The sequence below is a fragment of the Bos indicus x Bos taurus genome, chromosome 2 (genome assembly GCF_003369695.1).
Source record: "Bos indicus x Bos taurus breed Angus x Brahman F1 hybrid chromosome 2, Bos_hybrid_MaternalHap_v2.0, whole genome shotgun sequence".
Lineage (NCBI taxonomy): Eukaryota > Metazoa > Chordata > Mammalia > Artiodactyla > Bovidae > Bos > Bos indicus x Bos taurus.
Genome location: NC_040077.1, coordinates 97,493,543 through 97,515,755, shown reverse-complemented (window position 1 = coordinate 97,515,755; position 22,213 = coordinate 97,493,543). Strand labels below are relative to the sequence as shown.

The 22,213-nt window shown below is 39.3% G+C and overlaps 1 protein-coding gene across 14 annotated transcripts in view; it reads right to left on the bottom strand.

Annotated features, from left to right (window-relative positions):
- Nucleotides 1-7,092, bottom strand: part of UNC80 (unc-80 homolog, NALCN channel complex subunit) — a 230,194-nt gene extending 223,102 nt beyond the window's left edge. For 6 of the 14 annotated variants that reach the window (XM_027566226.1, XM_027566245.1, XM_027566255.1 and 3 more), the window contains exons 1-4: nt 6,875-7,086; nt 5,901-5,949; nt 2,526-2,682; nt 1,193-1,494 (exon numbers count right to left, since the gene is read on the bottom strand). In XM_027566226.1, coding sequence (XP_027422027.1) covers nt 1,193-1,494; nt 2,526-2,682; nt 5,901-5,949; nt 6,875-6,966 — 600 coding nt within the window. In that variant the 5' untranslated portion in view covers nt 6,967-7,086. Of the gene's footprint in view, nt 1-1,192; nt 1,495-2,525; nt 2,683-5,900; nt 5,950-6,874 lie in introns of all 14 variants that reach the window. The other 8 variants (XM_027566179.1, XM_027566218.1, XM_027566188.1 and 5 more) reach the window with 3 other exon arrangements.
- Nucleotides 7,093-22,213: the final 15,121 nt, after the last annotated feature.

The window sequence follows — 22,213 nt, the reverse complement described above, 5'->3', positions numbered from 1 at the left end:
GGATGAAAAGACTCTCTAGTCCATCCGCCCTCATAATGGCTCTTAATGGTCTTACAACCACCTTCATATATATATGTGCTTAGTTGCTTAGTCATGTTCGACTCTTTGCGATCCCATGGACTGTAGCCTACCAGGATCCTCTTTCCATGGGGATTCTCCAGGCAAGAATACTAGAGTGGGTTGCCATTTCCTCCTTCATCACATATATATAATATATTGCAAAAATGAAACATTCATTAGGATCCTAATATTCTGTTATAGAATATTTGAGCATATTGATTCCTTCTATCTTTTATCAGAGCGCTTAGATGGAATGTTGCAATTTATTAATTCTCAGAAGTAACAAATAGTTCTTGATTTCTTTCCATCTACTTGATTTTTTTCCCATGTACTTTCATGTACTGTGTCTTCACGTATATTCACCCTGTGTTTAAATATCCAAAATTTTATGCAATGGAGGATCCAAGAGGTTAAGTAGGACCACCTAGATCACACAGCTAGAAAGTGGTAGCAGAGTGACTTAAGATAATATTGTCTCTTTCAGATCCAAGGGGTACCTGTATATAACTGTATTTTAATACAATTGGTTTCCATGAAATACGTTTTCTATTTTACGCATTGAAAAATATTTTGAAAAGGAATTCATACATGGTACACCAAACTGTCAAAGAGACTGCAGCACATAAAAAGTAAAAGCTTCTGCTCGAGACCCTGCATTATGTTCTGGAAATACAAAAGAGATAGTGACTAGGTCTCCATGGGGAAGGTCAGAGGAAAAGCTTCATGGAAATGATGACACTGAAGTTTGAAGAGCCATGGAGCAAAAGGAGGGCAGAGCTAACAGCAAGTGCATATTCGGGGAATGGTTCACGTGGCTCCCAGAACTATCATGGGGTGGGCAGTAGGGATTGGCAGTGGTCAACGGAGGGGACTTCAGCTCCAGATCATGGTTGACCTTATATGTCATATTTAATACGTTGGGCATTATCATGGGGCAGATGGAGAACTATCAAGGATTTTTAAGTAGGAGAATCATGGTTTTGAGATAATGTTTAATATCTTAATATAGAAACAAAGCTCTCTTCCTATAAGCTCATACAAAGACATGGGCGCACAAATACGGAAATATCATCTGAAGCCCACCCTCACCTGACCTCTAGTCCCTCTTCAGCCTAATCAGCTTTCTGCTTACCTTGATCCTGTGTACCAGAGGAGCAAACAGAAACACAAAGAGCTCCACAGTAGCCATGGAGTTCTGGAAAATCTTCCTTCGGTTATTTTCTTCCTCATCATGGGCGGTGCTTTGGCAAGGTTGCCCTGGAGAACCCTGGTTTTCAACCTGGTGGACGAAAGCACTGCTGCTGCCAGCCCAGCTGGAACCTCGGTCTGTGCCCCCAAAACGCTCGCTGTTGCAGTCCTGTGGGGCCTCCAGGAGCATCCAGTGCAGGGTATGGAGGAGCTTTGTCTCAGCAACACCCAGTTTATCCTGGTGTCCTGCATTGCACAACCACACAGTCAGGTTAAGGCAGACTCTGTGGCCAGGACAATGATGTCAGCCTTGCATCTGGGAAGAACATCCTTGTGTTAAGGTTCTGTGGCTTGATTTCCTGGGAGACACTAGCATTTCTCTGCACCACTTACAGCCATTGTTAGAACGGTCCATTCTTGTTTTGGGACTTTCTAACTGGCTGCAATCTTTGCAGAACAATACGTTGCCACAGGGAAAGAAACTGCATACATCACATCTCTTCAGCCAGATACCCACATATATTTCCAAATAAAGAGCACAATGGTTAAGAATATTGGTTCTGAAGATAGCTACTCCATTTTGCATGCATGTGTGCTCATTACTCCCAATCTAGGGATCAAACCCATGTCTTCTGAGTCTCCTGCATTGCAGGTAGAGTCTTTATCCACTGAGCCACCTGGGAAGACCTGGTGTGATTAGGAAAGGCCCCTCTATAAAGGTAACACTTGAGTAAAGATCCACATAAGGGGAAGGAACTGGATGAAGAAGAGCTTGGGCTAGATGGCTAGGACATAATGCTATGTGGGAAAAGCAATCTGCAAAATAATATAAGCAAGAAAAATAACACATATGTGCAGGCATGCACACATGCACACAGTACTACAAAGCTGGGAAAAGAGCTGGAGAGGGGCATGCCAAATGCAGGAAGGTGGTTGCTTTAGACACTGGGAGGACTAAAGGACAACTCTGCTTAGAACTCATCTTGAATAGGTGAGAGTCCTTAGTTTCTCTACAACATTCTAATGTTCAAAAGGAAGACATATTCACAGTTTACTTGTAAAATGAAAAAGTTTAAAAAGGAGAGCTAGTTCCTTCATTGGCAAAATGGAGATAACAGTAATATGAAACTAAGGAAGATTTTGTGAGAATTAATTGAGAATGTGTGCCAAGTGCCTGGGAAAGTACTAATACAGGTTGCTATTGTGGGTGTTATTATGAGTGTTACCATGAATGAGGACAGTGGTGTGTTATGAAGAAGAAATGCAGGTGCACCAACCTAGCTTGTTTCTGTTTGACAGCAGGGTTGCAGTGCAGTGGAGGACATGAGGCAAAGCAGCTTGTACCAGTTCCCATCTGGAAATGCTCTGGATGGCTTCAGAGAGGGCTGGAGAGAGGCCATGCAGCTTGTTTTCTACTAACACTCGTTCAAAGGACTATAGACACCAAAAAAAAAAAAAAAAAATTAAAATAAGAAATTAAATATTCTGATGGGTGGAAAAATAGACAAGGTATTGTATATCCTAAAAAGTTGCACACCACTAGTCGAAATTCTTTACAGAACACTCACATTGCATTTCATTGTACATGTTGACATGAAATGAATCAACGATAATTTCCTATTATCTACCCATTTTCAAACAGGCTTCCCAGTTGGCCTGCATGCTAAGTCGCTTCAGTAATGTCCAACTTTTTGCGATCCTATGGACTATAGCCCACCAGGCTCTTCAGTCCATGGGATTCTCCAGGCAAGAATACAGGAGTGGGTTGCTACTTCCTACTCCAGGGAATCTTCCCAATCCAGGGATGGAAGCTGCTTCTCTTATATCTCCTGCACTGGTAAGCAGACTCTTTTACCACTAGCGCCACCTGGCCCCAAGTAGCGCTAGTGGTAAAGAACTCGCCTGCCAATGCAGGAGTCAAGAGATAGAGGTTTGATCCCTGGATCGATAATATCCCCTGGAGAAGAAAATGAAAACCCACTTCTATATTCTTTCCTGGAAAAATCCCATGGACAGAGGAGACTGGCGGGCTCCATGGGGTTGCAAAGAATTGGACATGACTGAGAACACCCATTTTTAAGTTTTTGATCCAAAGTATACTGCTTGAATTATTAAATGATTTTTATTTCCACCAAAATAAGCTCCCATCAAAAAGAATAGAAAACATTTAAGTATATGAAGTATTTAGAAGTAGTATTTTATAAAATGCTGTTGGATCATCTAAAGGAGCTATCCCTGCTGCAGACCAAGGTGAGATATCTTTTTTAAAAGTATCTGGAGGGACAGAATTTTTGTGAATGTGCAACAAATGTTAAATAAGATAGACCTCTTAGAAGAGATCTGATTTTGGGGTCCCTGAATTACTCCATGTGCCTAGCAATGCCTAGCAATAATTATTGGAATTATTAGGATATATAAGAAAAATATGACTTAATACAGAGATTCTCCAAAGAAAGCTATTTACATTTGACTCAAGAAAAAAAATAAATTCACTTTCATAATGAAAGGCATGCTAGGGTTTGGTAAGGAGTTCGATCAGAGATGTAGTCTCTGGGGTTTTCTTAAAGAAATTAGATAAAGGCAGATCCAAACACTTTAAAACTCCTCAGCCCTTGGTTCCTAACTATTCATTAAGTAAAGGGTGTATATGTTAGACATTGAAAGATTATAAAGAATTTATACAGTCTGGATGAATGCACTTTTAGAGGATAAGTTATATACCTTATAACCTCAAGAAGCCTTAAATACTTACTGTCATTTTCTTCTTAAATGTTACTAATATAACTTTTTGTCATTTTAAACCAGGGAAATTGTTTTCTATACTTATATCACTATCTATCTGCAGCTATGAATGTGACTCAGTTACTTGATATTATGTGACTACATTAAAATGTCAGACATATCTTTGCCAAGAAGAGAGAAAAGCCAGGGTTATTTTAAGCTAGTATAACTGTAAGCTTGGTTTGAGAAAGACTCAGAGATTTCAAGTGTCAAATTACTTTAACCTGAGCTTAGTAGAATAAATTCCATTAAAAAGTTAGATATAAAAAATACATGTGACAATTTGAAGAGCAGGAAATGCAACAAAATAAATTCCTATTTGAGTGTGTTTTGTGCATATATGTGCGTGTAAGTGGGGTGTTTAATTTTCCAGTTGGCTTCTGTAATAGTTTGTGGCCCTAACACATTTCAGAGCTCCTTACTAGAAGGTCATCTGTTCTCTGTCTGGTCATTTGCAAATATCATGGCAATATCCAAATGAGTAGGTTTCTACTTTTAGGCTATAATATATACAATGTGGGGCTTCCCTGGTAGCCCAGATGGTAAAGAATCTGCCTGGAATGCAGGAGACCTCAGTTCAGTTCCCGGAGAAAGGATAGGCTGCTGCTGCTGCTGCTGCTGCTAAGTCGCTTCAGTCATGTACGACTCTGTGCGACCCTATGGACTGCAGCCTACCAGGCTTCTCCGTCCATGGGATTCTCCAGGCAAGAACACTGGAGTGGGTTGCCATTTCCTTCTCCGATGCATGAAAGTGGAAAGTGAAAGTGAAGTCACTCAGTCATGTCTGACTCTTAGCGACCCCATGGACTGCAGCCGACCAGGCTCCCCCATCCATGGGATTTTCTGGGCAACAGTACTGGAGCGGGGTGCCATTGCCTTCTCCCAAGGATAGGCTACCCATTCCATTATTCTTCCCTGTAGGATTCCATGGACAGAGGAACCTGACAGGCTACAGTACATGGAGTTGCAAAGAGTCAGACATGACTGAGTGACTTTCACTTTCATATACAATGTAATGACCTTTATGTGAGCTCCAATTTTTAATAAAGTCTGTAAAAAACCCATTTTAATTTTGCTTCACAGGTTTTCATCTTGTCTTCAGTTTGTAAAAAGACAGTTTTTAAGTCATGAGATTCCCTTAGAATCTCAGGACAAGTGCACTCTATTTTGCATAAATATTAATAGCATTATTATAATTATTTCATATCATCCACTTTGGAGTTGCAGAAAAAATGGAAGACATAAAAGTTCAATATTGCATATTACATTGAGTAGTTCATAGGCTTGCATTTTATGAGCTTCCACTACATAAAATAATGTCTTGTTGATTTGATAACATTTCTCAATTTTGTTGATTAAGGATTTGACTGTTATACTTGCCCTCTGTCTCCTGATTCTCTGTTATTTCCCCATCTCTCTTCTGCTCTACTCCCCCCACTTAGGGCCTTCAGACTCACTTTCCCTCTGCTCTTCTCTCAGCTATTCCTCAGTACCTTCCTTCAAATCTTTGTCCAAGGGTCACATAAGGAGGCAAACCTTATCTATCCACTGTTTCTAACATGAAAACTTCACCCTAGTGCTCTATAATTTCCTTTTTTGCTTAAATTTTCTCCATAGTATATATCACCATTTGGCTGGCTATCTATTTTATTTATTTATGAGGGTCCCATCCCCCTCCCAGTAGAATACAAACCCTTTATTTGTTTTGATTATTGCTCCATCTCATCATCTAGAACTGTGTCTGGCACATAGTAGGTACTCAGTAATGTTCGCTGAGTGAATTAACATGTATAGTCAGTACATTTAACATCATTCTTTCAAATTACCACATGATATATGGAAATACTCATTAAATGATGAATATCACGTACCACACAAGAGGCTTCATACTGCTTTCCCAGTTTAGGCCTCAAAAATGCACTGAAAAATTAAGAGAGATAATTGTTATAAACACATGCAAGATTATTATTAGAGCATCCTTATGACATTTTCAATGGATAAGACATGCAAAAGTCAAATTTCATGCCTCCCTATGCCTTGTTAATGAGCAGGTGTTAAACAGCTGACATTTGCTTTTTTATGTGCAATTACATATATGAAAAAGGTGTGAATTTATACATTTTCTGTATCAACTCTTTTTCTGAAGACTTTTTATCTAATTGGATTCTAAATTGCCAGTGGTCAGAAGTATTGCATTACTCATGTGTACAGTCTTACTCAAAACTGAAAAATGAACCCAGCTTGTGGGTTATGATTTTCAGAATCTAATTTCTTATCTGATAAATCTCTAACAATAATAATAATGGAAACCTTGTTTCCCGTTTATTGGAATAGGCTTCAGGGTTGTTTTTTGTTTTGTTTTGTTTTTTCTGGAAAAAGCAAATTCTTATAAAAAATGAGTCTTCTCAGAGGCTTTAACCAGGAAGATTACACTGGCTGGATCCGAGCAAAAATGGTTAACAAGTGGCATAGCAGATATTCGACAAACAGGAGCTGGAAAAACAACAGGTCAACGGGCTGGAATTACAGCAGGAGACGGAGGGTAAATTGGACACAGGAGCACAACCAGTCATAATTATCTCCCCTAATTCCCCGCCCCCTCCTCCTAGGCTCTCTGCCCTCTCACCCCCTAAATAACGTATATTGCCAATCTGCTTGTCCTCAAACTTCACTGAAATATTTTTTTAAATGCGTGTTTTTAAGCGGGTTTGGAGAGCTTGCTTTCTAGCCTCAGAGAGGGAGCTGCAAGCTGTGGCGCGGCCTCAGCAGCAGCGATCACAACCCAGGCGGCCCCAGGAGCGCCCCCAGCCCTGGGCGCCCGCGGTGCGCCCTCTGCGCCCCTCACCTGGTTTGCCGCCACAGGAAGGTCTGGATGGGCAAGGGGATACCACGGCCGCTGTCTTGCTCCTGGCCCTCGGAGCTCTTCCTCTTCACCATGATGGTGGCTCCTGGGAGTCCTACTGCAGGACTCAGCGCTGGCTCCTCGCTAGCCGCTGCCCCCGCCTCTTCCTCCCTCTGCTCTCCCCAACTCTCATCCCCTCCTTCCCCTAGGCAGAGCAGACTCTCTCCGCCCTGATCCCCCGTCCCTCTCCCCTTCCCCCGCCCCTCCTCGAGCGTGGAACATGGCTGCAGGAGGAGGGGAGGGCTGGAGGAGCCGCGGAGCGAGGAGGGGGGCGCTCGGAGGAGCAGTCCGCCTCGCCGCCCCCGCGCCCGCTCCTTGCTTTCAGCACCTCCCACTGTGGACAGCGGCCCGCGCCGGACGCACGGGCGGGAGACCAGCGCAGGGGTCAGGTTGAGCAGACTTGGGATGGCCGAAAGGGTCCAAACTCCGCATAGCACGCAGGTCCCCTACGTAGCCTCTTTAGCCCCCAGATTTAGGCTTCCTCCCTTCGGAACTGCACCCTAGGAGTGTCCCCTGTCCTGCTTCCCAACCTTGGCATCTGAAGAACTGTCAAGGTCTAGGGAGGAGGAGCTTTGGAAACCGCAGAGCAGTCACTAAGCCTGGCATCATTCGCACCTCTAGCAAGGAGGTCAGGAGTCCACCCTTGGGGTTTAGCAGAAGGAGCACATGAAAATTATTAGAAGTGTAAACCAGAAAGGAAGCAAGCTTGGCAAGGCAGAGAAAGCTTAAAAGTTCTCTGATGGGAGAATTTATTGTAAAATGGTAACCACAAGAAAGTAACCATGCTTGTTTTGCCAAAACAGAAATATTGCCAAACCAGCAAGTTATGGGTATCAATTATTACAACTAGAGAAAGAACATTTGAATCATGCTTTTAGAAAATGTGGTTTAATGTTTATAGTCCCTTAGTGAACTTGGGTGTCTCTATCTCATTGATAACTGCCATTTTACTTAAGTTGTCATAGTCAAAGCCCTATACAACAGTTTATAAGTGGATTGTTAGATGTTTTATCTGGTAGTAAAACAAGTAGGGATGGGGTCAAGTGAAGCAGTTTGAGTGAAAAATTCATTGCTGTGGATTCAAATATTTGCAAGTGAACAGAGCCGCACATCATTTTGAACAAAGATATTGGTGTGACCCATGAAATGGAGAATCAGAAACCCCAGAGCCTAATCTCAAAAGATAGAAATAGTTTCTGTTAACCACATGTGTGTCTACTTCATATAGAGAGAACTATATTGTATTTATTGGTATTTTCAGAGAAAAGTTAGAGAAATAATGTCTCCATTTAATTTATTGAACTTTTTTTTTTTTTTTACCACCATTGGACAAATAATTTTATAATTAGTATCAGCAGCTCTGTCAGGAGGAAAAAGATAACAATGATGTTTTATAACATCAATGAGTAATTTCATTTCTTAGAATTATAATATGCTTTTTTCAATAATTCACAAATACTTTCCATTGCTTAAGTCAAGTGCATGTATGTTCAGTTGTGTCTGACTCTGTGCAACTCCATAGACTGTAGCCCGCCAGGCTCCTCTGTCCCATGGAATTTTCCAGGCAAGAATATTGGAGTGGGTTGCCATTTCCTCCTCCAGGGAATCTTACTGACCCAGGGATCAAACTTGAGTCTCCTGCATCTCCTGTATTAGCAGGTGGATTCTTTACCACTGAGCCATTTGGAGCTAGGACAAACAAAGGAAACTTAGAGATTAACTACCTCTACTTCCAAATTTTACTGATAAGGGTGATGAGGCCTAGAGTTATAAAGTGACTTCCTAGCTGGTTAATGGTAGATCCCAAAGGAGAAGGAATCTTCATGATTCCTGACACAGAACTTTATTTTTTATAGTGCTGTGCTTAGTCACTCAGTCATGTCCGACTCTTTGCACCCCATGGACTGTAGCCCACCAGGCTCCTCTGTCCATGGGGATTTTCCATGCAAGAATACTGGAAGGGTTGCCATGCTCTCCTCCAGGTTTATTTTATAGGCTAGATGCTAAATAGGTTTTCTTTCTTGTGTCAACTCAGATCAATTGGTAAGGCCTTTCTGTTGCGAAAGACTGTGAAGTTAAAGCAGGTACTTTAAGACAAAACTGCTCTTATTGATTAGTGCTGTCTGCTATGTGAACAGCATGGGGGAAATAACAAATGTGTGTTATGTCTTTTCAAAACTCTTCTTTATACACAATCCTTGAGGCTAAATTTTCAATATTTCTTCTGATTTGCTTGTAGCTGCCATCACTCACAATGTTACTTATGCTGTCAAAGTTTTCTATTCTAAGAGAGGTAATATGTCTCAGTGGGCCAAATTTAGATTTGATTACTAGGAAAATATGTTAGTCTCAGTGTTGGGATCTTCATTGAGTTTTCTTGAATTGTTTCTCAATTTCTCATGTTGCTAAATGTCTCTGGCTTCTATGTTATTATCACATGGCCTGTCTGACTAGGATCTCAAAGCTGCCAGGGCAGGATTAAAGCTCTGAGTACAGGTTAACTCCAGCTTTGCTCCTCCTGAAATCATCTTTTAATATGAATCTTGAAATAAAGAAAAATAGATTCTAAATAGTTTATTTATATTTACTGAGTCTGTTTCATATGCCAAGCACTAATCTATATAGATTCCTGATCATAAGAAACTCACTGTATTGAAGGGAAGACAGGGAAAGAAAAGTGTACTATTGGAGACATGATACAAATTCAATTATAAACAAAGGGACAAGACATAAAATATAGGCAGGAATCAGATGGAGAAAGATTATGCACAGCAGCTATAACATTTGGTTAGGATAGGAAGACTTTAATAGGGCAGTAAAGACTTCATATCCATTTAAAAATGACTGATATGACTAGAATGGAGAGCTTATTTGAAATAGGCAATATTGCATGTGGGCATCTAAGTCTGAATATTAGGAAAATATCCTATGAGATCCTGAACTAAGTATGAGACATTAGAGCTAGAGATAAGGAGATGGTGGACTTGCAGAAGCAGAATAGATAAGATTTGATAACAAAGTGGGAATAAGGAAAGAAAAATATCACAGTAGTTAAAAGCTTAGGGGTTCAGCCAAAAAAATTTTGACTCTAACCCTACCTAGTTTAGTTATAATGCCCTGGGAAAGGTTCTTCACTAAGGTTTTCAATTAATAGTACTTTCTCCATAGAGATGTTGTGAAATTAATGTTAACACTTGTAAAGAATTTAAGACAGTCCCTGAACTATACTAAGCCTTCAATAAATATCAATTGAAACTCTAAATTTTCTGTTTTGAGCAACTGAGTAATGATGATCTCATTCAAAGAGAGAAAAAGTTGGCAAGGAGAATCATGTTATTTTAGGAGTGTGTGTGGGAGCATTAATGAATTTTCCTTGAGTATCTATTGGAAATTCCAATGGATATCATGAAGAGACAGCTAGAACTATGGATACAGCACTCAGAAAAGTTAACAGGGTAGGATAAATGGATTGACATGATAGAAAAGGTAGTTGAAACTATGGAAGTATCAATAGGTAAAGTAATGCAGGTGAACACACAGAAAGAGAAAAAAAAAAAAAGATCCCAATTTGGAAGTATAGGGGACATCGATTTTAGTTTTTTGTCACAAAAGATGTTTCTGAGAGGTGACAGCATAGGGTAGGGTAGGCAAACTTCTAAGATGGGCCCCAAGATTCCTGCCTCCTGGTAAACATCTTCTTCAAGTTTTTCATTAAAAAACATACTATCTTAGGTGCTGCAGTGAAACAATTTATATACCCTTAAAATTTAAAAAAAAATTATTGATAGGCTTTATTTCTTAGAGAAGTTTTGGTTTAAAGAACAATTTGCACAGAAGGTGTACAGGGTTCTCATCTATTCTGGCTTTTCCAGCCCACAGTTTCTCTTGCATTGATGTGGTACACTTATTTTATTGATAAGCCAATTTGATAGGTTATTATTAACTGAACTGATAGTTTACATTAAAATTCACTCTTTGTGCTGTAGAGTTGTATAGGTTTTTCTAAATAATGTCATCTACCCATCATTATGATATACAGAGTAGTTTCATGCTTCAAAAATTCTCTCTGCTCTACCTACTCATTCTTTCCCATGCCTCCCCAACCTCTGGCAACAACTAATCTTTTCATTGGCTCTGTAGTTTTACCTTTCCTAGAATGTCTTATAGTTGGAATAATATAGTGTGTCGTTTTTTCAGATTGGCTTCTTTCACTTAGTATTTAAGTTTCCTCCTTGTCTTTTTGTAACTTGATAGTTCATCTCTTTTCATGGCTAAGTAACATTCCATTTGTATCACTGTTTGTTTATCCTTTTTTTTTTTTTTTGGCCACACAGAACAGCTTGTAGGATCTTAATTCCCCAACCAGGGATCGAACCTGGCCCTTGGCAGTAAAAGTGTGGAGTCCTAAGCATTAGACCATCAGGGAATTCCCCATCCATTCATCTACTGAAGGAACACCTTGGCTGCTTCCCATCCTTGGCAATTATGCATACAGATGTCATATACATTGTGTGTGCAGGTTTTTGAAAGATATAAGTTTTCAACTCATTTGGTAAAATTCCCTGGAGTGTAATTGTTGGACTACATTTTAAGACTGGTTATCTTTGTAGGAAACTGTCAAATTGTCATTCAAAGTGTCTGTACCATGGAAATTTTTAAAATAAGAGATTTGGAAATGCTTATGGGCCAAAATTAAAGGGTCATTTTAGAAGAAAATGCTGGATATATTTGAAAAAGAATAGTTAACAAAGTTCTGAAGCACAGCTGGAATCATCCTTCTTTTGTGGAAGAGTAATTCCTAAGAAAGGAGATTAAAAGGAAGAATGGTAGAGGCTAACTTAGAAGGAAATGAGGAAGAATGAGACTATGAGAGATCTCAGTCTTGATGGCCTATATAAAGCTGTGAAGTAATCAATTAGGTCCTTTGAATGATATTAAATAGAAAAAGCTGGATATCTGTCAGAAAAATATTAATAGCAGACTTGTTGTATGTCATTGAGTACTTGTTATATGTCCAGGTTTGTTTTAAGTATATCAGTTAATTGATCCAAAAAACTAAGAAGAGAAAAATGAGATACAGAAAGGTTACATAACCTGCCTGAGGTTACACAGTAAAAGTGCTAAAAGAAACTGTGAAGTCTGGCTTCAAAGTTATACTGTAACTTTCTATTACAATCTTGAGTATTGTGAAGTTGTGAGGGTTTGGAAGAAGTGCTATGAATTATGCAAGTGAGAGCTGCTTAAGGACATGTGAAAGAACTCTGCTAATTGTTCTTAGAAGAAGAAGAGCTAATGGTCCTTTCCATTCCCAAATCCCCTTAAGGTAATGAGTCATATGGAGGTGGAAAAAAAATCTATAATAAGCACTGTAAAGATCTGTTTTCAAAATAACATTTTAGTGGAGAATTAAGATTGGAGAGAATTCATTAATATTAAGTGGAGAATTATGATGGTTTACTTCTCATGCCTCACTGAAAACCTCCAAACATTTCTTGCCTTTGGGTAAGAGATCTGCCCTCCCTGCATGGTTTTCTCTACCTTGCTTTCTTTAATACATTTCCTTAATTCAGAGGAAGAAGCCAAAGAATTAAGTTAATTTGATTAATCATACCACTGAAATTAACAAACTACTCCATGATAATCACTTCTTATATTATCATCTCACTGTGTAAGACACTGAATTGAACATGGAGCTTTCCCAAAGATGGTACCCAGTGATAGAGTAGCTTTAGATCAGAAGAAGAATCTGGTTACAGGGCTTTAGGAAACATGTGCGAGGAAACTGCAAAAAGATCCAGACAGATGTAACCAAATGTATGTCAGCCTTGAAGGTTATCCTCTCTTTTAAATGGAAGGGTGAATTTTAATAGTGGCCAAGTGCCAAGTTGTCAGATGAGTGTATAAATAAACATTCTTTTCAAATAAACAGAGCAAAGAACAGTCTGGATTTTGGAAAATATTGCTTTAATAAGCAGAATCCAGAATGCTGTGTAAGTATCTGAGAGTTAGTAGTAATATAAGCACTCATAGTAATTAATAAAAACAGTTTTGGCAAGAGCCTGCTGTTACTCTGCAGCAACTCACCAGAATTTTAAGACGAGGCATGATTGCTGTTGTCATGTGTCTATCAGTCAAAGTGTACAATGAATACACTGATGCTGCAGTTTTGGAATTTGAGGGGAGAGACCACACTTACTTTAAGCTCATACTAATTATGCAGGAATGGATATAGCCCAGGTGTCTTGGGCACCGTTAGCCCAAATAGCTGCTGTCTCTGAGGAGAACAGTCCCAGTGGTCCTTCAGTGAGCAGAACAAAGCTCCAAAGCCCAAGTTCATACTTTTCTGAGTTCCTTACTCTGGATTGCAAGGTTCTCCATGACTGACCTCATTACTCACAACTCTTAACCGCTCCACTTTGCCCTATGTATACTAGCCCTTCAAGAATCTTATACCACTGGTCTGTCTTCTATATCTTTACAAGGCTGGCACCTTTTCACCATTTAGGTCTCAGTCCAAGTATAACCTCATCATTTAAGACTATTGATTAACCTGCCTGAAATTGTCTTCCCTATCCTGTTCCAGAAAGCTATTATTTTCCCCTGTTTTCTGCTTCATAAAAGTTATCATTCTCTGAATATTATATCTACTTTTTAAGGTTTGTCAGTTTCATCTACAGGATAGCAAGAGACTCTCTAAGATATTCAGGGATAAATCTAACAAAAATAGATGCCATTGTAGAAAAGATACCATAAATTGTTCAGAGGCATAGAGACTGGCAAAAGTACCATGTTCCTAGGTAGGGAGAGTCATTTTTAAATGATATTTTGTTATTCTTTTAAAAATGAGCTATCAAGCTATGGAAAGACATAGAGGAGCTTAAACACAACGGAAAGAAGCCAATGTGAAAGGTGATACACTGTATGACCTCAGCTATTTGTCATTCTCTATGGAGACAGTGAAAATATCAGCTGCTGTAGAGGTTGGTGAGGGAGGGGAGACAGATGGGCAGAACGAAGAGGATTGTTCGGACAGCGGAAATACTCCATACGCTATTATGATGACGAATACATGTCATTATATATTTATCCAGAACCATAGAATGTGTGACATCAAGAGTGAACTGTAAGGTAAACTATGGATTTGGGGTGATTATAATGTGTCAGTGTCGGTTCATTAATTTAACAGATATCCCACTCTAGTAGGGTATGGGGGATATGGATAATAAGAAAAGCTATGTAGGTTTGGGGGCAGTGGAAAAATGAGAAATCTCTCAACTTTGTTGTAAGTCTAAAACTGCTCTAAAAATAAAGTCTTCTAAAAAGTCTTGTAATACTATGTTTTGCCAAGAATAGAACTGCCAGCAAGGACTTAATTTATAAAATAATTTTAGAGACTAATGTGGCAATATCTAGGAAAATTAAAATATATGCACAAAATTCCTGAAGTAAACTTTGGAGGGTTTATCACATATATGAACCAAAAGATAAGAACAATAATTACTCATCACAACAATATTTTGGTAGTGAATTCTCAGCATCCTATGCATATCCATGTATAGGAGGATAAATTAGCTATGACATAGTCACATGATGGAATAGTACTATATATAGCATTTAACATGTATAAATTAGAGTTCCATGTATCAACATGGGGAATTTTCCAAAATACAGTTCTGAACGAACAAAAAACGTGCAGAATTACAGTAATAATAACATCACAAAATAATGCTATATATTTTATTTATAGGTAGGCAAGGAGATCCAACCAGTCCATTCTGAAGGAGATCAGCCCTGGGTGTTCTTTGGAGGGAATGATGCTAAAGCTGAAGCTCCAGTACTTTGGCCACCTCATGCGAAGAGATGACTCATTGGAAAAGACTCTGATGCTGGGAGGGATTGGGGACAGGAGGAGAAGGGGATGACAGAGGATGAGATGGCTGGATGGCATCACCGACTCAATGGACATGAGTTTGAGTGAAGTTTCCGGGAGTTGGTGATGGACAGGGAGGCCTGGCGTGCTGCAATTCATGGGGTCGCAAAGAGTCGGACACGACTGAGCGACTGAACTGAACTGACTGATAATAACATAGTGAATATGTTTGACATCATTATTTTTTTTTATTATCTTGACCTGAGTTTCACCGAAAACAGGTCTTGAAATAATGGTTTACATGTTGCCTTTTACTAGGGTGTGCAATTCAAGGGGGTAGAAGTGAACTAAAAATAGACAAGCTAGGGAAGGAGGAAAGCTAACAGGATGGTGCATTACCAAGCTGAGTACTACCTTGTAACAGGAGCAATTGACTGCTTTATCTGGAAACTGTTCTCTGAGAACCTACTTCTCAGAATAACTGCTTGTCAAGAGAGTGTATCTACAGAAGGAAGCGAGAAAAGTGTATCTGGAGGTTTGGTTTGCTCTATGGAGTATTAGTTCCTTTGAAATAGGGAAGAACAAATCTGACTCCATATGAGATCTGTTTCTTTTACTTTAATCTTCATTTTCTGTTGCTTTTGCTTTGAGTTAAGAATGTCGCCTATAGCTGGAAATACACAGGACGGCCCATTCTCAAGCCTCTGACCGTTAAAACTATAACACTTTTCCATTCATATAGGATAAAAAGGTGCAGAACAGAGAATAACAATTGTCTTGTTGGAGGTTTACAGGAAGGTTATGACCTGACCTATGTGGACAGCTGCAAGAAAAAAGGATTCCTACATCAAGAAATTTCTAACAACCAACTATGTCCCTCCCTCACCTTGTTTAAAAAAAATTATTCGCGTTTGGTTGCTTTACAATGTTGTGTTAGTTTCTATTGTACAGCAAAGTGGATCAGTTATACATGTACATATGTCCCCTCCTTTTTGGATTTCCTTCCCATTTAGGTCACCACAGAACATTGAGTAGAGCTCCCTGTAAATACAGTCTGTTCTCATTAGTTACCTATTTTATACATAGTATCAATAAGATATATATGTCAATCTCAGTCCATCCCATCCCCTCCTTTCCCCCTTGGTATCCATAAGTTTGTTCTCTACTTCTTTAAAAATGCTCTGCTGAAAATTCTTAGAGCTGAGGGTTTTGGGAAGGGGCATGTGCTTCTCATCCTCTTGCACGGCACTGAAATAAACCTTCCTCTGCTCCAAATTTTGGTATTTCAGTGTGTTTGGGCTTACTGTGCATTGAGCACACAAACTTGTACTCAGTGATACTTTCACACACTCCCTGGACATGTATGTGTGGACACAGGCTCCTGCAGCATCTAATGCTTCAGCATCCAAAAGGATTTCTGGGTTACTAGTAGTGTATGTGGCAGGGGCACCAGTCAAGGTAGAGTTGGCAAGAGTCCAAATAGTATTGGTCTCTGCAGAAGTGATTAGAGCTTGAACAAGTGGTCACTGGCTCTAGAAACAAGTGAGGCCAAGAGGATTCAATATGGCACTTAAGTTAAGAAATGATAACCACTATTCATTTTTTAAAGCAAGGACCCTGAAACCTGGGTCCTTCCTGGATTCAAATACCAGCATTGCAGCTCACAAGCCATGTAATATTGAAAATACCACTTAACGTCTCTGGGAGTCAGTATCTTCATCTGAAAAACAAGAATAACAAGCATAACTACTTTGTACAGCTGTTGTGAGGATTAAATTAAATGAATCAATATAGTTTCCGGTTCCAACTGTTGTATAACCAGTGATTAGTCTGTATTTTCATGGCATGAAACAACCATTTTATTGGGCTCATGATCCATGAGTCAGGAATTTAGGAAGTCTCAGCGGGGTACTTCTCATTTAGAGTCTCTCATGCAGTTACAGGTAGTCATGAGTTGAGACTGTAGTTATTTGAAAACTTAAATGGTCTATATGCCTAAGACAGCTCGTTTACGTGGCTAACAGTTGATGTTAGCTGGGAGTTCAGCCCAGGCTGTCCGTTGGAGCAAACACACACAGCCTCTCCTGAGTGTCAGTCTCTGGGTAGCTGGATTTTTACAGCTCACTTCACCCAGAGAGCATCCCAAGAGAACCAGGTAGAAGCTGCCTAGTCTTTTGTGATCTAGCCTCAAAAACCATGTAGCAGTACTTCTGCTGCAGTCCATAGGTTATAAGTAAGTCATTAAGTTTCCTCCAAATTCAAGAAGTAGCAACGCAGATTCCACCTCTCAATGGGAAGAGTGTCAAATCTTGCAGCCATCTTTCAGAATAACCACAATATAAGTAAAGCACTAGGAACAGTGCCTGTTCTACTCCATCATTGGTATTATTCTTTGGATGTGATGCCATAGGCTTTTAGCCTTTTAAATGAACTCTTCTGTTGCTTAACCTTTTAAATTTTGTCTTGATTTTATAATCCATGCTGTTTCTTCATGGAGTGACACTGGGGAAGATGGACAAACAATTCTGGTAATTATCAGAGCTGGTATTATATAAACCTTGCAATTATGTGGAGAAAATGACTAGAGCATTTTCATTTAGTTTTTTCCTTGCCACTTGGTATCTTGTTAGTCAACACATCCCTGAAGCACAGGGTGAGATGACACATTATCACTCGCTGCTGCTTGTGGGGGGTGGGGGTGGATGCTAGCTGCTGACATCGCTTTAGAATCCACTTATTTGAAATCACAACACATGAATGATCAGTCCCTTAATAGATCAGATTTCTGTTTTAACTTTAATTCATGCCAACCCTCTGATTCCCATCAATTGTCTGACAGCTCTGTTTCAAGAACACAAACATCTTTTTCTTCTACAGCTTTAAGACAGGAAGAAATAAGTACCTCGTATTTCAGGTACATTTCAATATCTTAAAGCCTATTTTTGCTTATTTCTAGTTTTATAAACAATCACATGTCTTTGGCTGAAAGAGTAGGAAAGCTTCCGGATACCAGAAGTCATATTTGCTGAGTCATTGTGTATTTATTTTCATTAAACATAGGTATGTGGAATATTTAAAATATTTTCAATTCTCAGTCTTCATTATCATGCAGTTTGTTATATTGTGATGATGAAGATGTTTATATTTTTACTTTATATTATGCTGCAATGTAATGAAGGAGGCTTTATTTTTTTAAGGTGGAAATGCTGAGCAGCCCCTTAGAAAACTATTTTTCAATTTAATTTTCCATCTGAAGTATATGATAAGATATTTAAAAAAATATTTTATACCACCAGTCTTAGAATGAAGAGATTCATGTTTTCCCAGAGTCTAAACCATTTCTGCACAGGAACCAATTTCGAAGAAAAATTTGTTCATTTTAGAAAGCATGTCCTTTTAAAATGCGGAAAATGCAGTATCTGCACTTAATAGTCTATGGATGTTTTCTTGCTAATGAAAGGTTTGTTTGTGTGTAACTGGCCAAGCTTTCAGAAATAGCTTAATCTGTGTGCCCTGCAATTTGTAATAATGAGCATTGGTGTGAGGAGACCTGTCAGTGCTGGGCTCCTTAGGAAATAACCAGGGAGAAGCAATCTCACTGTAACACTTCTCCATACTGCTGTGTCACTGTTTTTACTCCTTGTTCCATCTGTTCTCTGGTTCAAGGTGGGAATCTGTCCACAACTCAGTCATGAGGCAGCAGCACAAACCCCAGACCCTGACCCGCCCCTGCAGAGAGAGCACCCCAACTACATCTGGGAATCTGCTTGCAGAGAACCCAGCAGCATGACCTTGGGCAGCACTTCCTCCCCAAAGGAAGGGAATCTGATTTGCAGAAATGTTTGCAACTTGATTTAAAATGCTATCAGACTCTGACAGCTCATGATTTTCTCTTTAAAAAAAAAAAAAAAAAAAAGGTAAACGGTCACCACTGAACAAATACTTTAATTTTTCTTTATTTTCAGCATAATCATTCCTATCGATGGAACCAAGATCAGCCTAGCCTGCCCAAGACCCTCTTGGGGATTCATTTCACATGGCACTTCTGAGCTACAGGTACAGCAAAACTCAGCTCTTCTCCTGTTTCCTGATCCAAAATGTTATGCATCTGGATCGATATCCTTTTATCTGATCAAGAAATAAACTATACATTTATCAACCCTGCTGCCGCTGCTGCTAAGTTGCTTCAGTCATGTCTGACTCTGTGCGACCCCAGAGACCTACCAGGCTCCCCCATCCCTGGGATTCCCCAGGCAAGAACACTGGAGTGGGTTGCCATTTCCTTCTCCAATGCATGAAAGTGAAAAGTGAAAGTAAATTCGCTCAGTCATGTCCGACTCTTAGTGACCCCATGGACTGCAGCCCACCAGGCTCCTCCGTCCAAGGGATTTTCCAGGCAAGAGTACTGGAGTCGGGTGCCATTGCCTTCTCCGTTATCAACCCTAGTGCTGACTAATTGAATTCTAGAAGAAGTTGATAGATTTCTTGAAACCATTGGTTTTCAATTCTGGTGATTAGAATCTTACCAGTGGGGCTTAAAAATATTAATATCTGGGTTCCATCCTTGATCAATTAAATCAGATCACTGGGGAGAGGAAAATATGCAAATATTTTTACAAAGTTTTGCAGGTGATTTTAGTGTCCAAACTGGATGAAGAACCACTGTACTCTAATCTAACTAAAGTCAAACTATGCATGCATTAAACTATATACGCACGAGTGCTCAGTCATGTCTGACTCTTTGCAAACCCAAGGATTGTAGCCCACTAGGCTCCTCTGTCCATGGAATTTTCCAGGCAATAATACTGGAGTGGGTTGCCATTTCCTCCTCCAAGGGATCTTCCTGACCCAGGGATGGACCCTGCATCTCCTGCATTGTCAGGCAGATTCTTTACCACTGTGCCACCTGGGAAGCCCATATTAGAGCATAAACAAAAACTTAAAAGGGCCTAAAGACTTAAATGTAAGACATGATACCATAAAACTCCGAGAGGATAGTGTGGACAAAACATTCTCTGACATATATTGGACCAATGTTTTCTTAAGTCTCCCAAGGCAATAGACATAAAGCAAAAATAAACAAATGAAACCTAATCAAACTTAAAATCTTTTGTACAGCAAAGGAAACCATAAACAAAATGAAAAGACAACCTACAGATTAGGGGAGAATATTTGCACATGGTGCTACCAACAACAGCTTAATTTCCAAAATATACAAATAGCACATACAACTCAGTAGCAATGACAACAATGAAACAACTCAATTGAAAAATGAGCAGAAGATCTAAGTAGACATTTCTCCAAGAAAACATACAGTTGACTAACATGAAGAGATGCTCCACATTGCTAATTATTAGAGAAATGCACACTGAAACTACAGTGAGGTACCACCTCATGCTGGTCAGAATGGCCATCATTAAAGTCTGCAAATAACAAATGCCGGAGTGGGTGTGGAGAACAGGGAACCCTCCCCCACTGTTGGTGGGAATGTAAATGGGTGCAGTTACTATGGAAAACAGTATGAAGTTTCCTCAAAAAGCTAAACATAGAGCTGCCAGTTGACCCAGCAATCCCACTCCTGGGCATATAGCTGAAAGACAAAACTATAAATCAAATAGATACATGCACCCCTATGTTCATAGCAGCACCATGCACAATAGTCAAGACATGGAAATAACTAAAATGTCCATCAAAAGATGAATGGATAAAGATGTGGTAAGTATTTACAACGAAATACTACTCAACCATAAAAATAAAATAATGTCATTCGCAGCAACATGGATGGACCTAGAGATCATCATACCAGGTGAAGTCAGAGTCAAATGCCACGTGACATCACTTGTAAGTGGAATCTAAAATATGACACGAATGAGATTATCTACAAACAGAAACAGACTCACAGACATAGAGGACAGACTCACATTTGCCAAGGGGGAGGGGAATGGGGTAGGGATATATTGGGGTTTGGGATTAGCAGATGTAATGATTATATGTAGAATGGATAAACAGCAAGGCCCTAAATGTATAGCACAAGGAATTATATTCAATATCCTGTGATAAATAATAATGGCAAATAATATGAAAAATAATGTGTATATATATATATATATATCTAAATTCCTTTGCTGTGTAGCACAAATTAAGACATTATAGATTAACTATATGTCAGTAAAATAAATTGAAAAAATATACATATATTTACATATGTATTCATATATGTTGTATATATTATATTCATATAATGTAGAAAAGGTCTACATAAAAAAATCGAAAAATAGAAGAACTCCAACTGTCATACAAATACGATTAATCAAGAAAGTAGTGTTTATCATAGAAAAACCAGAAAAAAATTGCCATAAATGAAAACACAATCCTCTAACTTCTGCCTTCAAGGTTTTGATCAACATTTGATCATGGACTAGGTGCCATCCAAAATAAATTGGATGGTTAGTAATAATCAATGGTCTTTACTCTCTGTGAGAAATAATTCAAAATCAAATTTGACTACTTTGATTTTTTAAAACATGCCCACTCGTATACAGATGTGTAAATTTTAATGGGATTTTGATCAAAAATCATGGCTCTATATGAGTCTTTACATATGGTTGGGAGGGGGAAGAATGCTACATGGATCATCCAGTATGTTTTATTTTGAGCTTATTTGGTTGGAAGAAACAGACATATTCAGACTAGCTTAAACAGAGGGATACGTGACTCTCATAAACACAGAAGTTGTGTCTGGGCCTCACTGAAAGGGAATTGGGTGCGGACAAGGGCATGACAAGGACCAGACCATCAGTTCAGGCTATAGGTCCATAGTTAGTGAGGCTTGGCTACACTCTGCAGGTCTGCCCACCCTCCCACCCCAACCCCACCATCCTTTTGCCTAGGGTTTAGCTGTCTTCAACTTGCAGTTAGTGGTTCCACAAACTATGATAGAGCTGGGAGGAGAAAGATCATGTTCTAAACCATGACTATTTACGACAGCAGGAACTGTGGACAAAGGGGACAGACCGTCTTTGAATCTCTGTAAGAGTCAGGCCATGAGTGACTGCTTCAGGATAAGAGGACAGCAGAGAAGGCAGCTGCCTAGTCTTTTCAAATATGAGAGGCTCCCTCTGCATGTGGAACGAGAAGTCTAGACTTGGGGTTGGAAAACCTGTTGAACTAGACTTCTTCCATTAGTTAGCTGTCTTCTGTATAATACAAGGCTATTTTATATCAGTTTTCACTACAGAAAATGTGGCAAGAGTATATACCCCACATGATTGATTTAAAGGATTAAATAAATAGTTGAAAAACCTTTCTTCACCAGACGGTCAATACTGAAATCAGATTAATTATATTCTTTGCAGCCGAAGATGGAGAAGTTCTATATATTCAGCAAAAACAAGACTGGGAACTGACTGTGG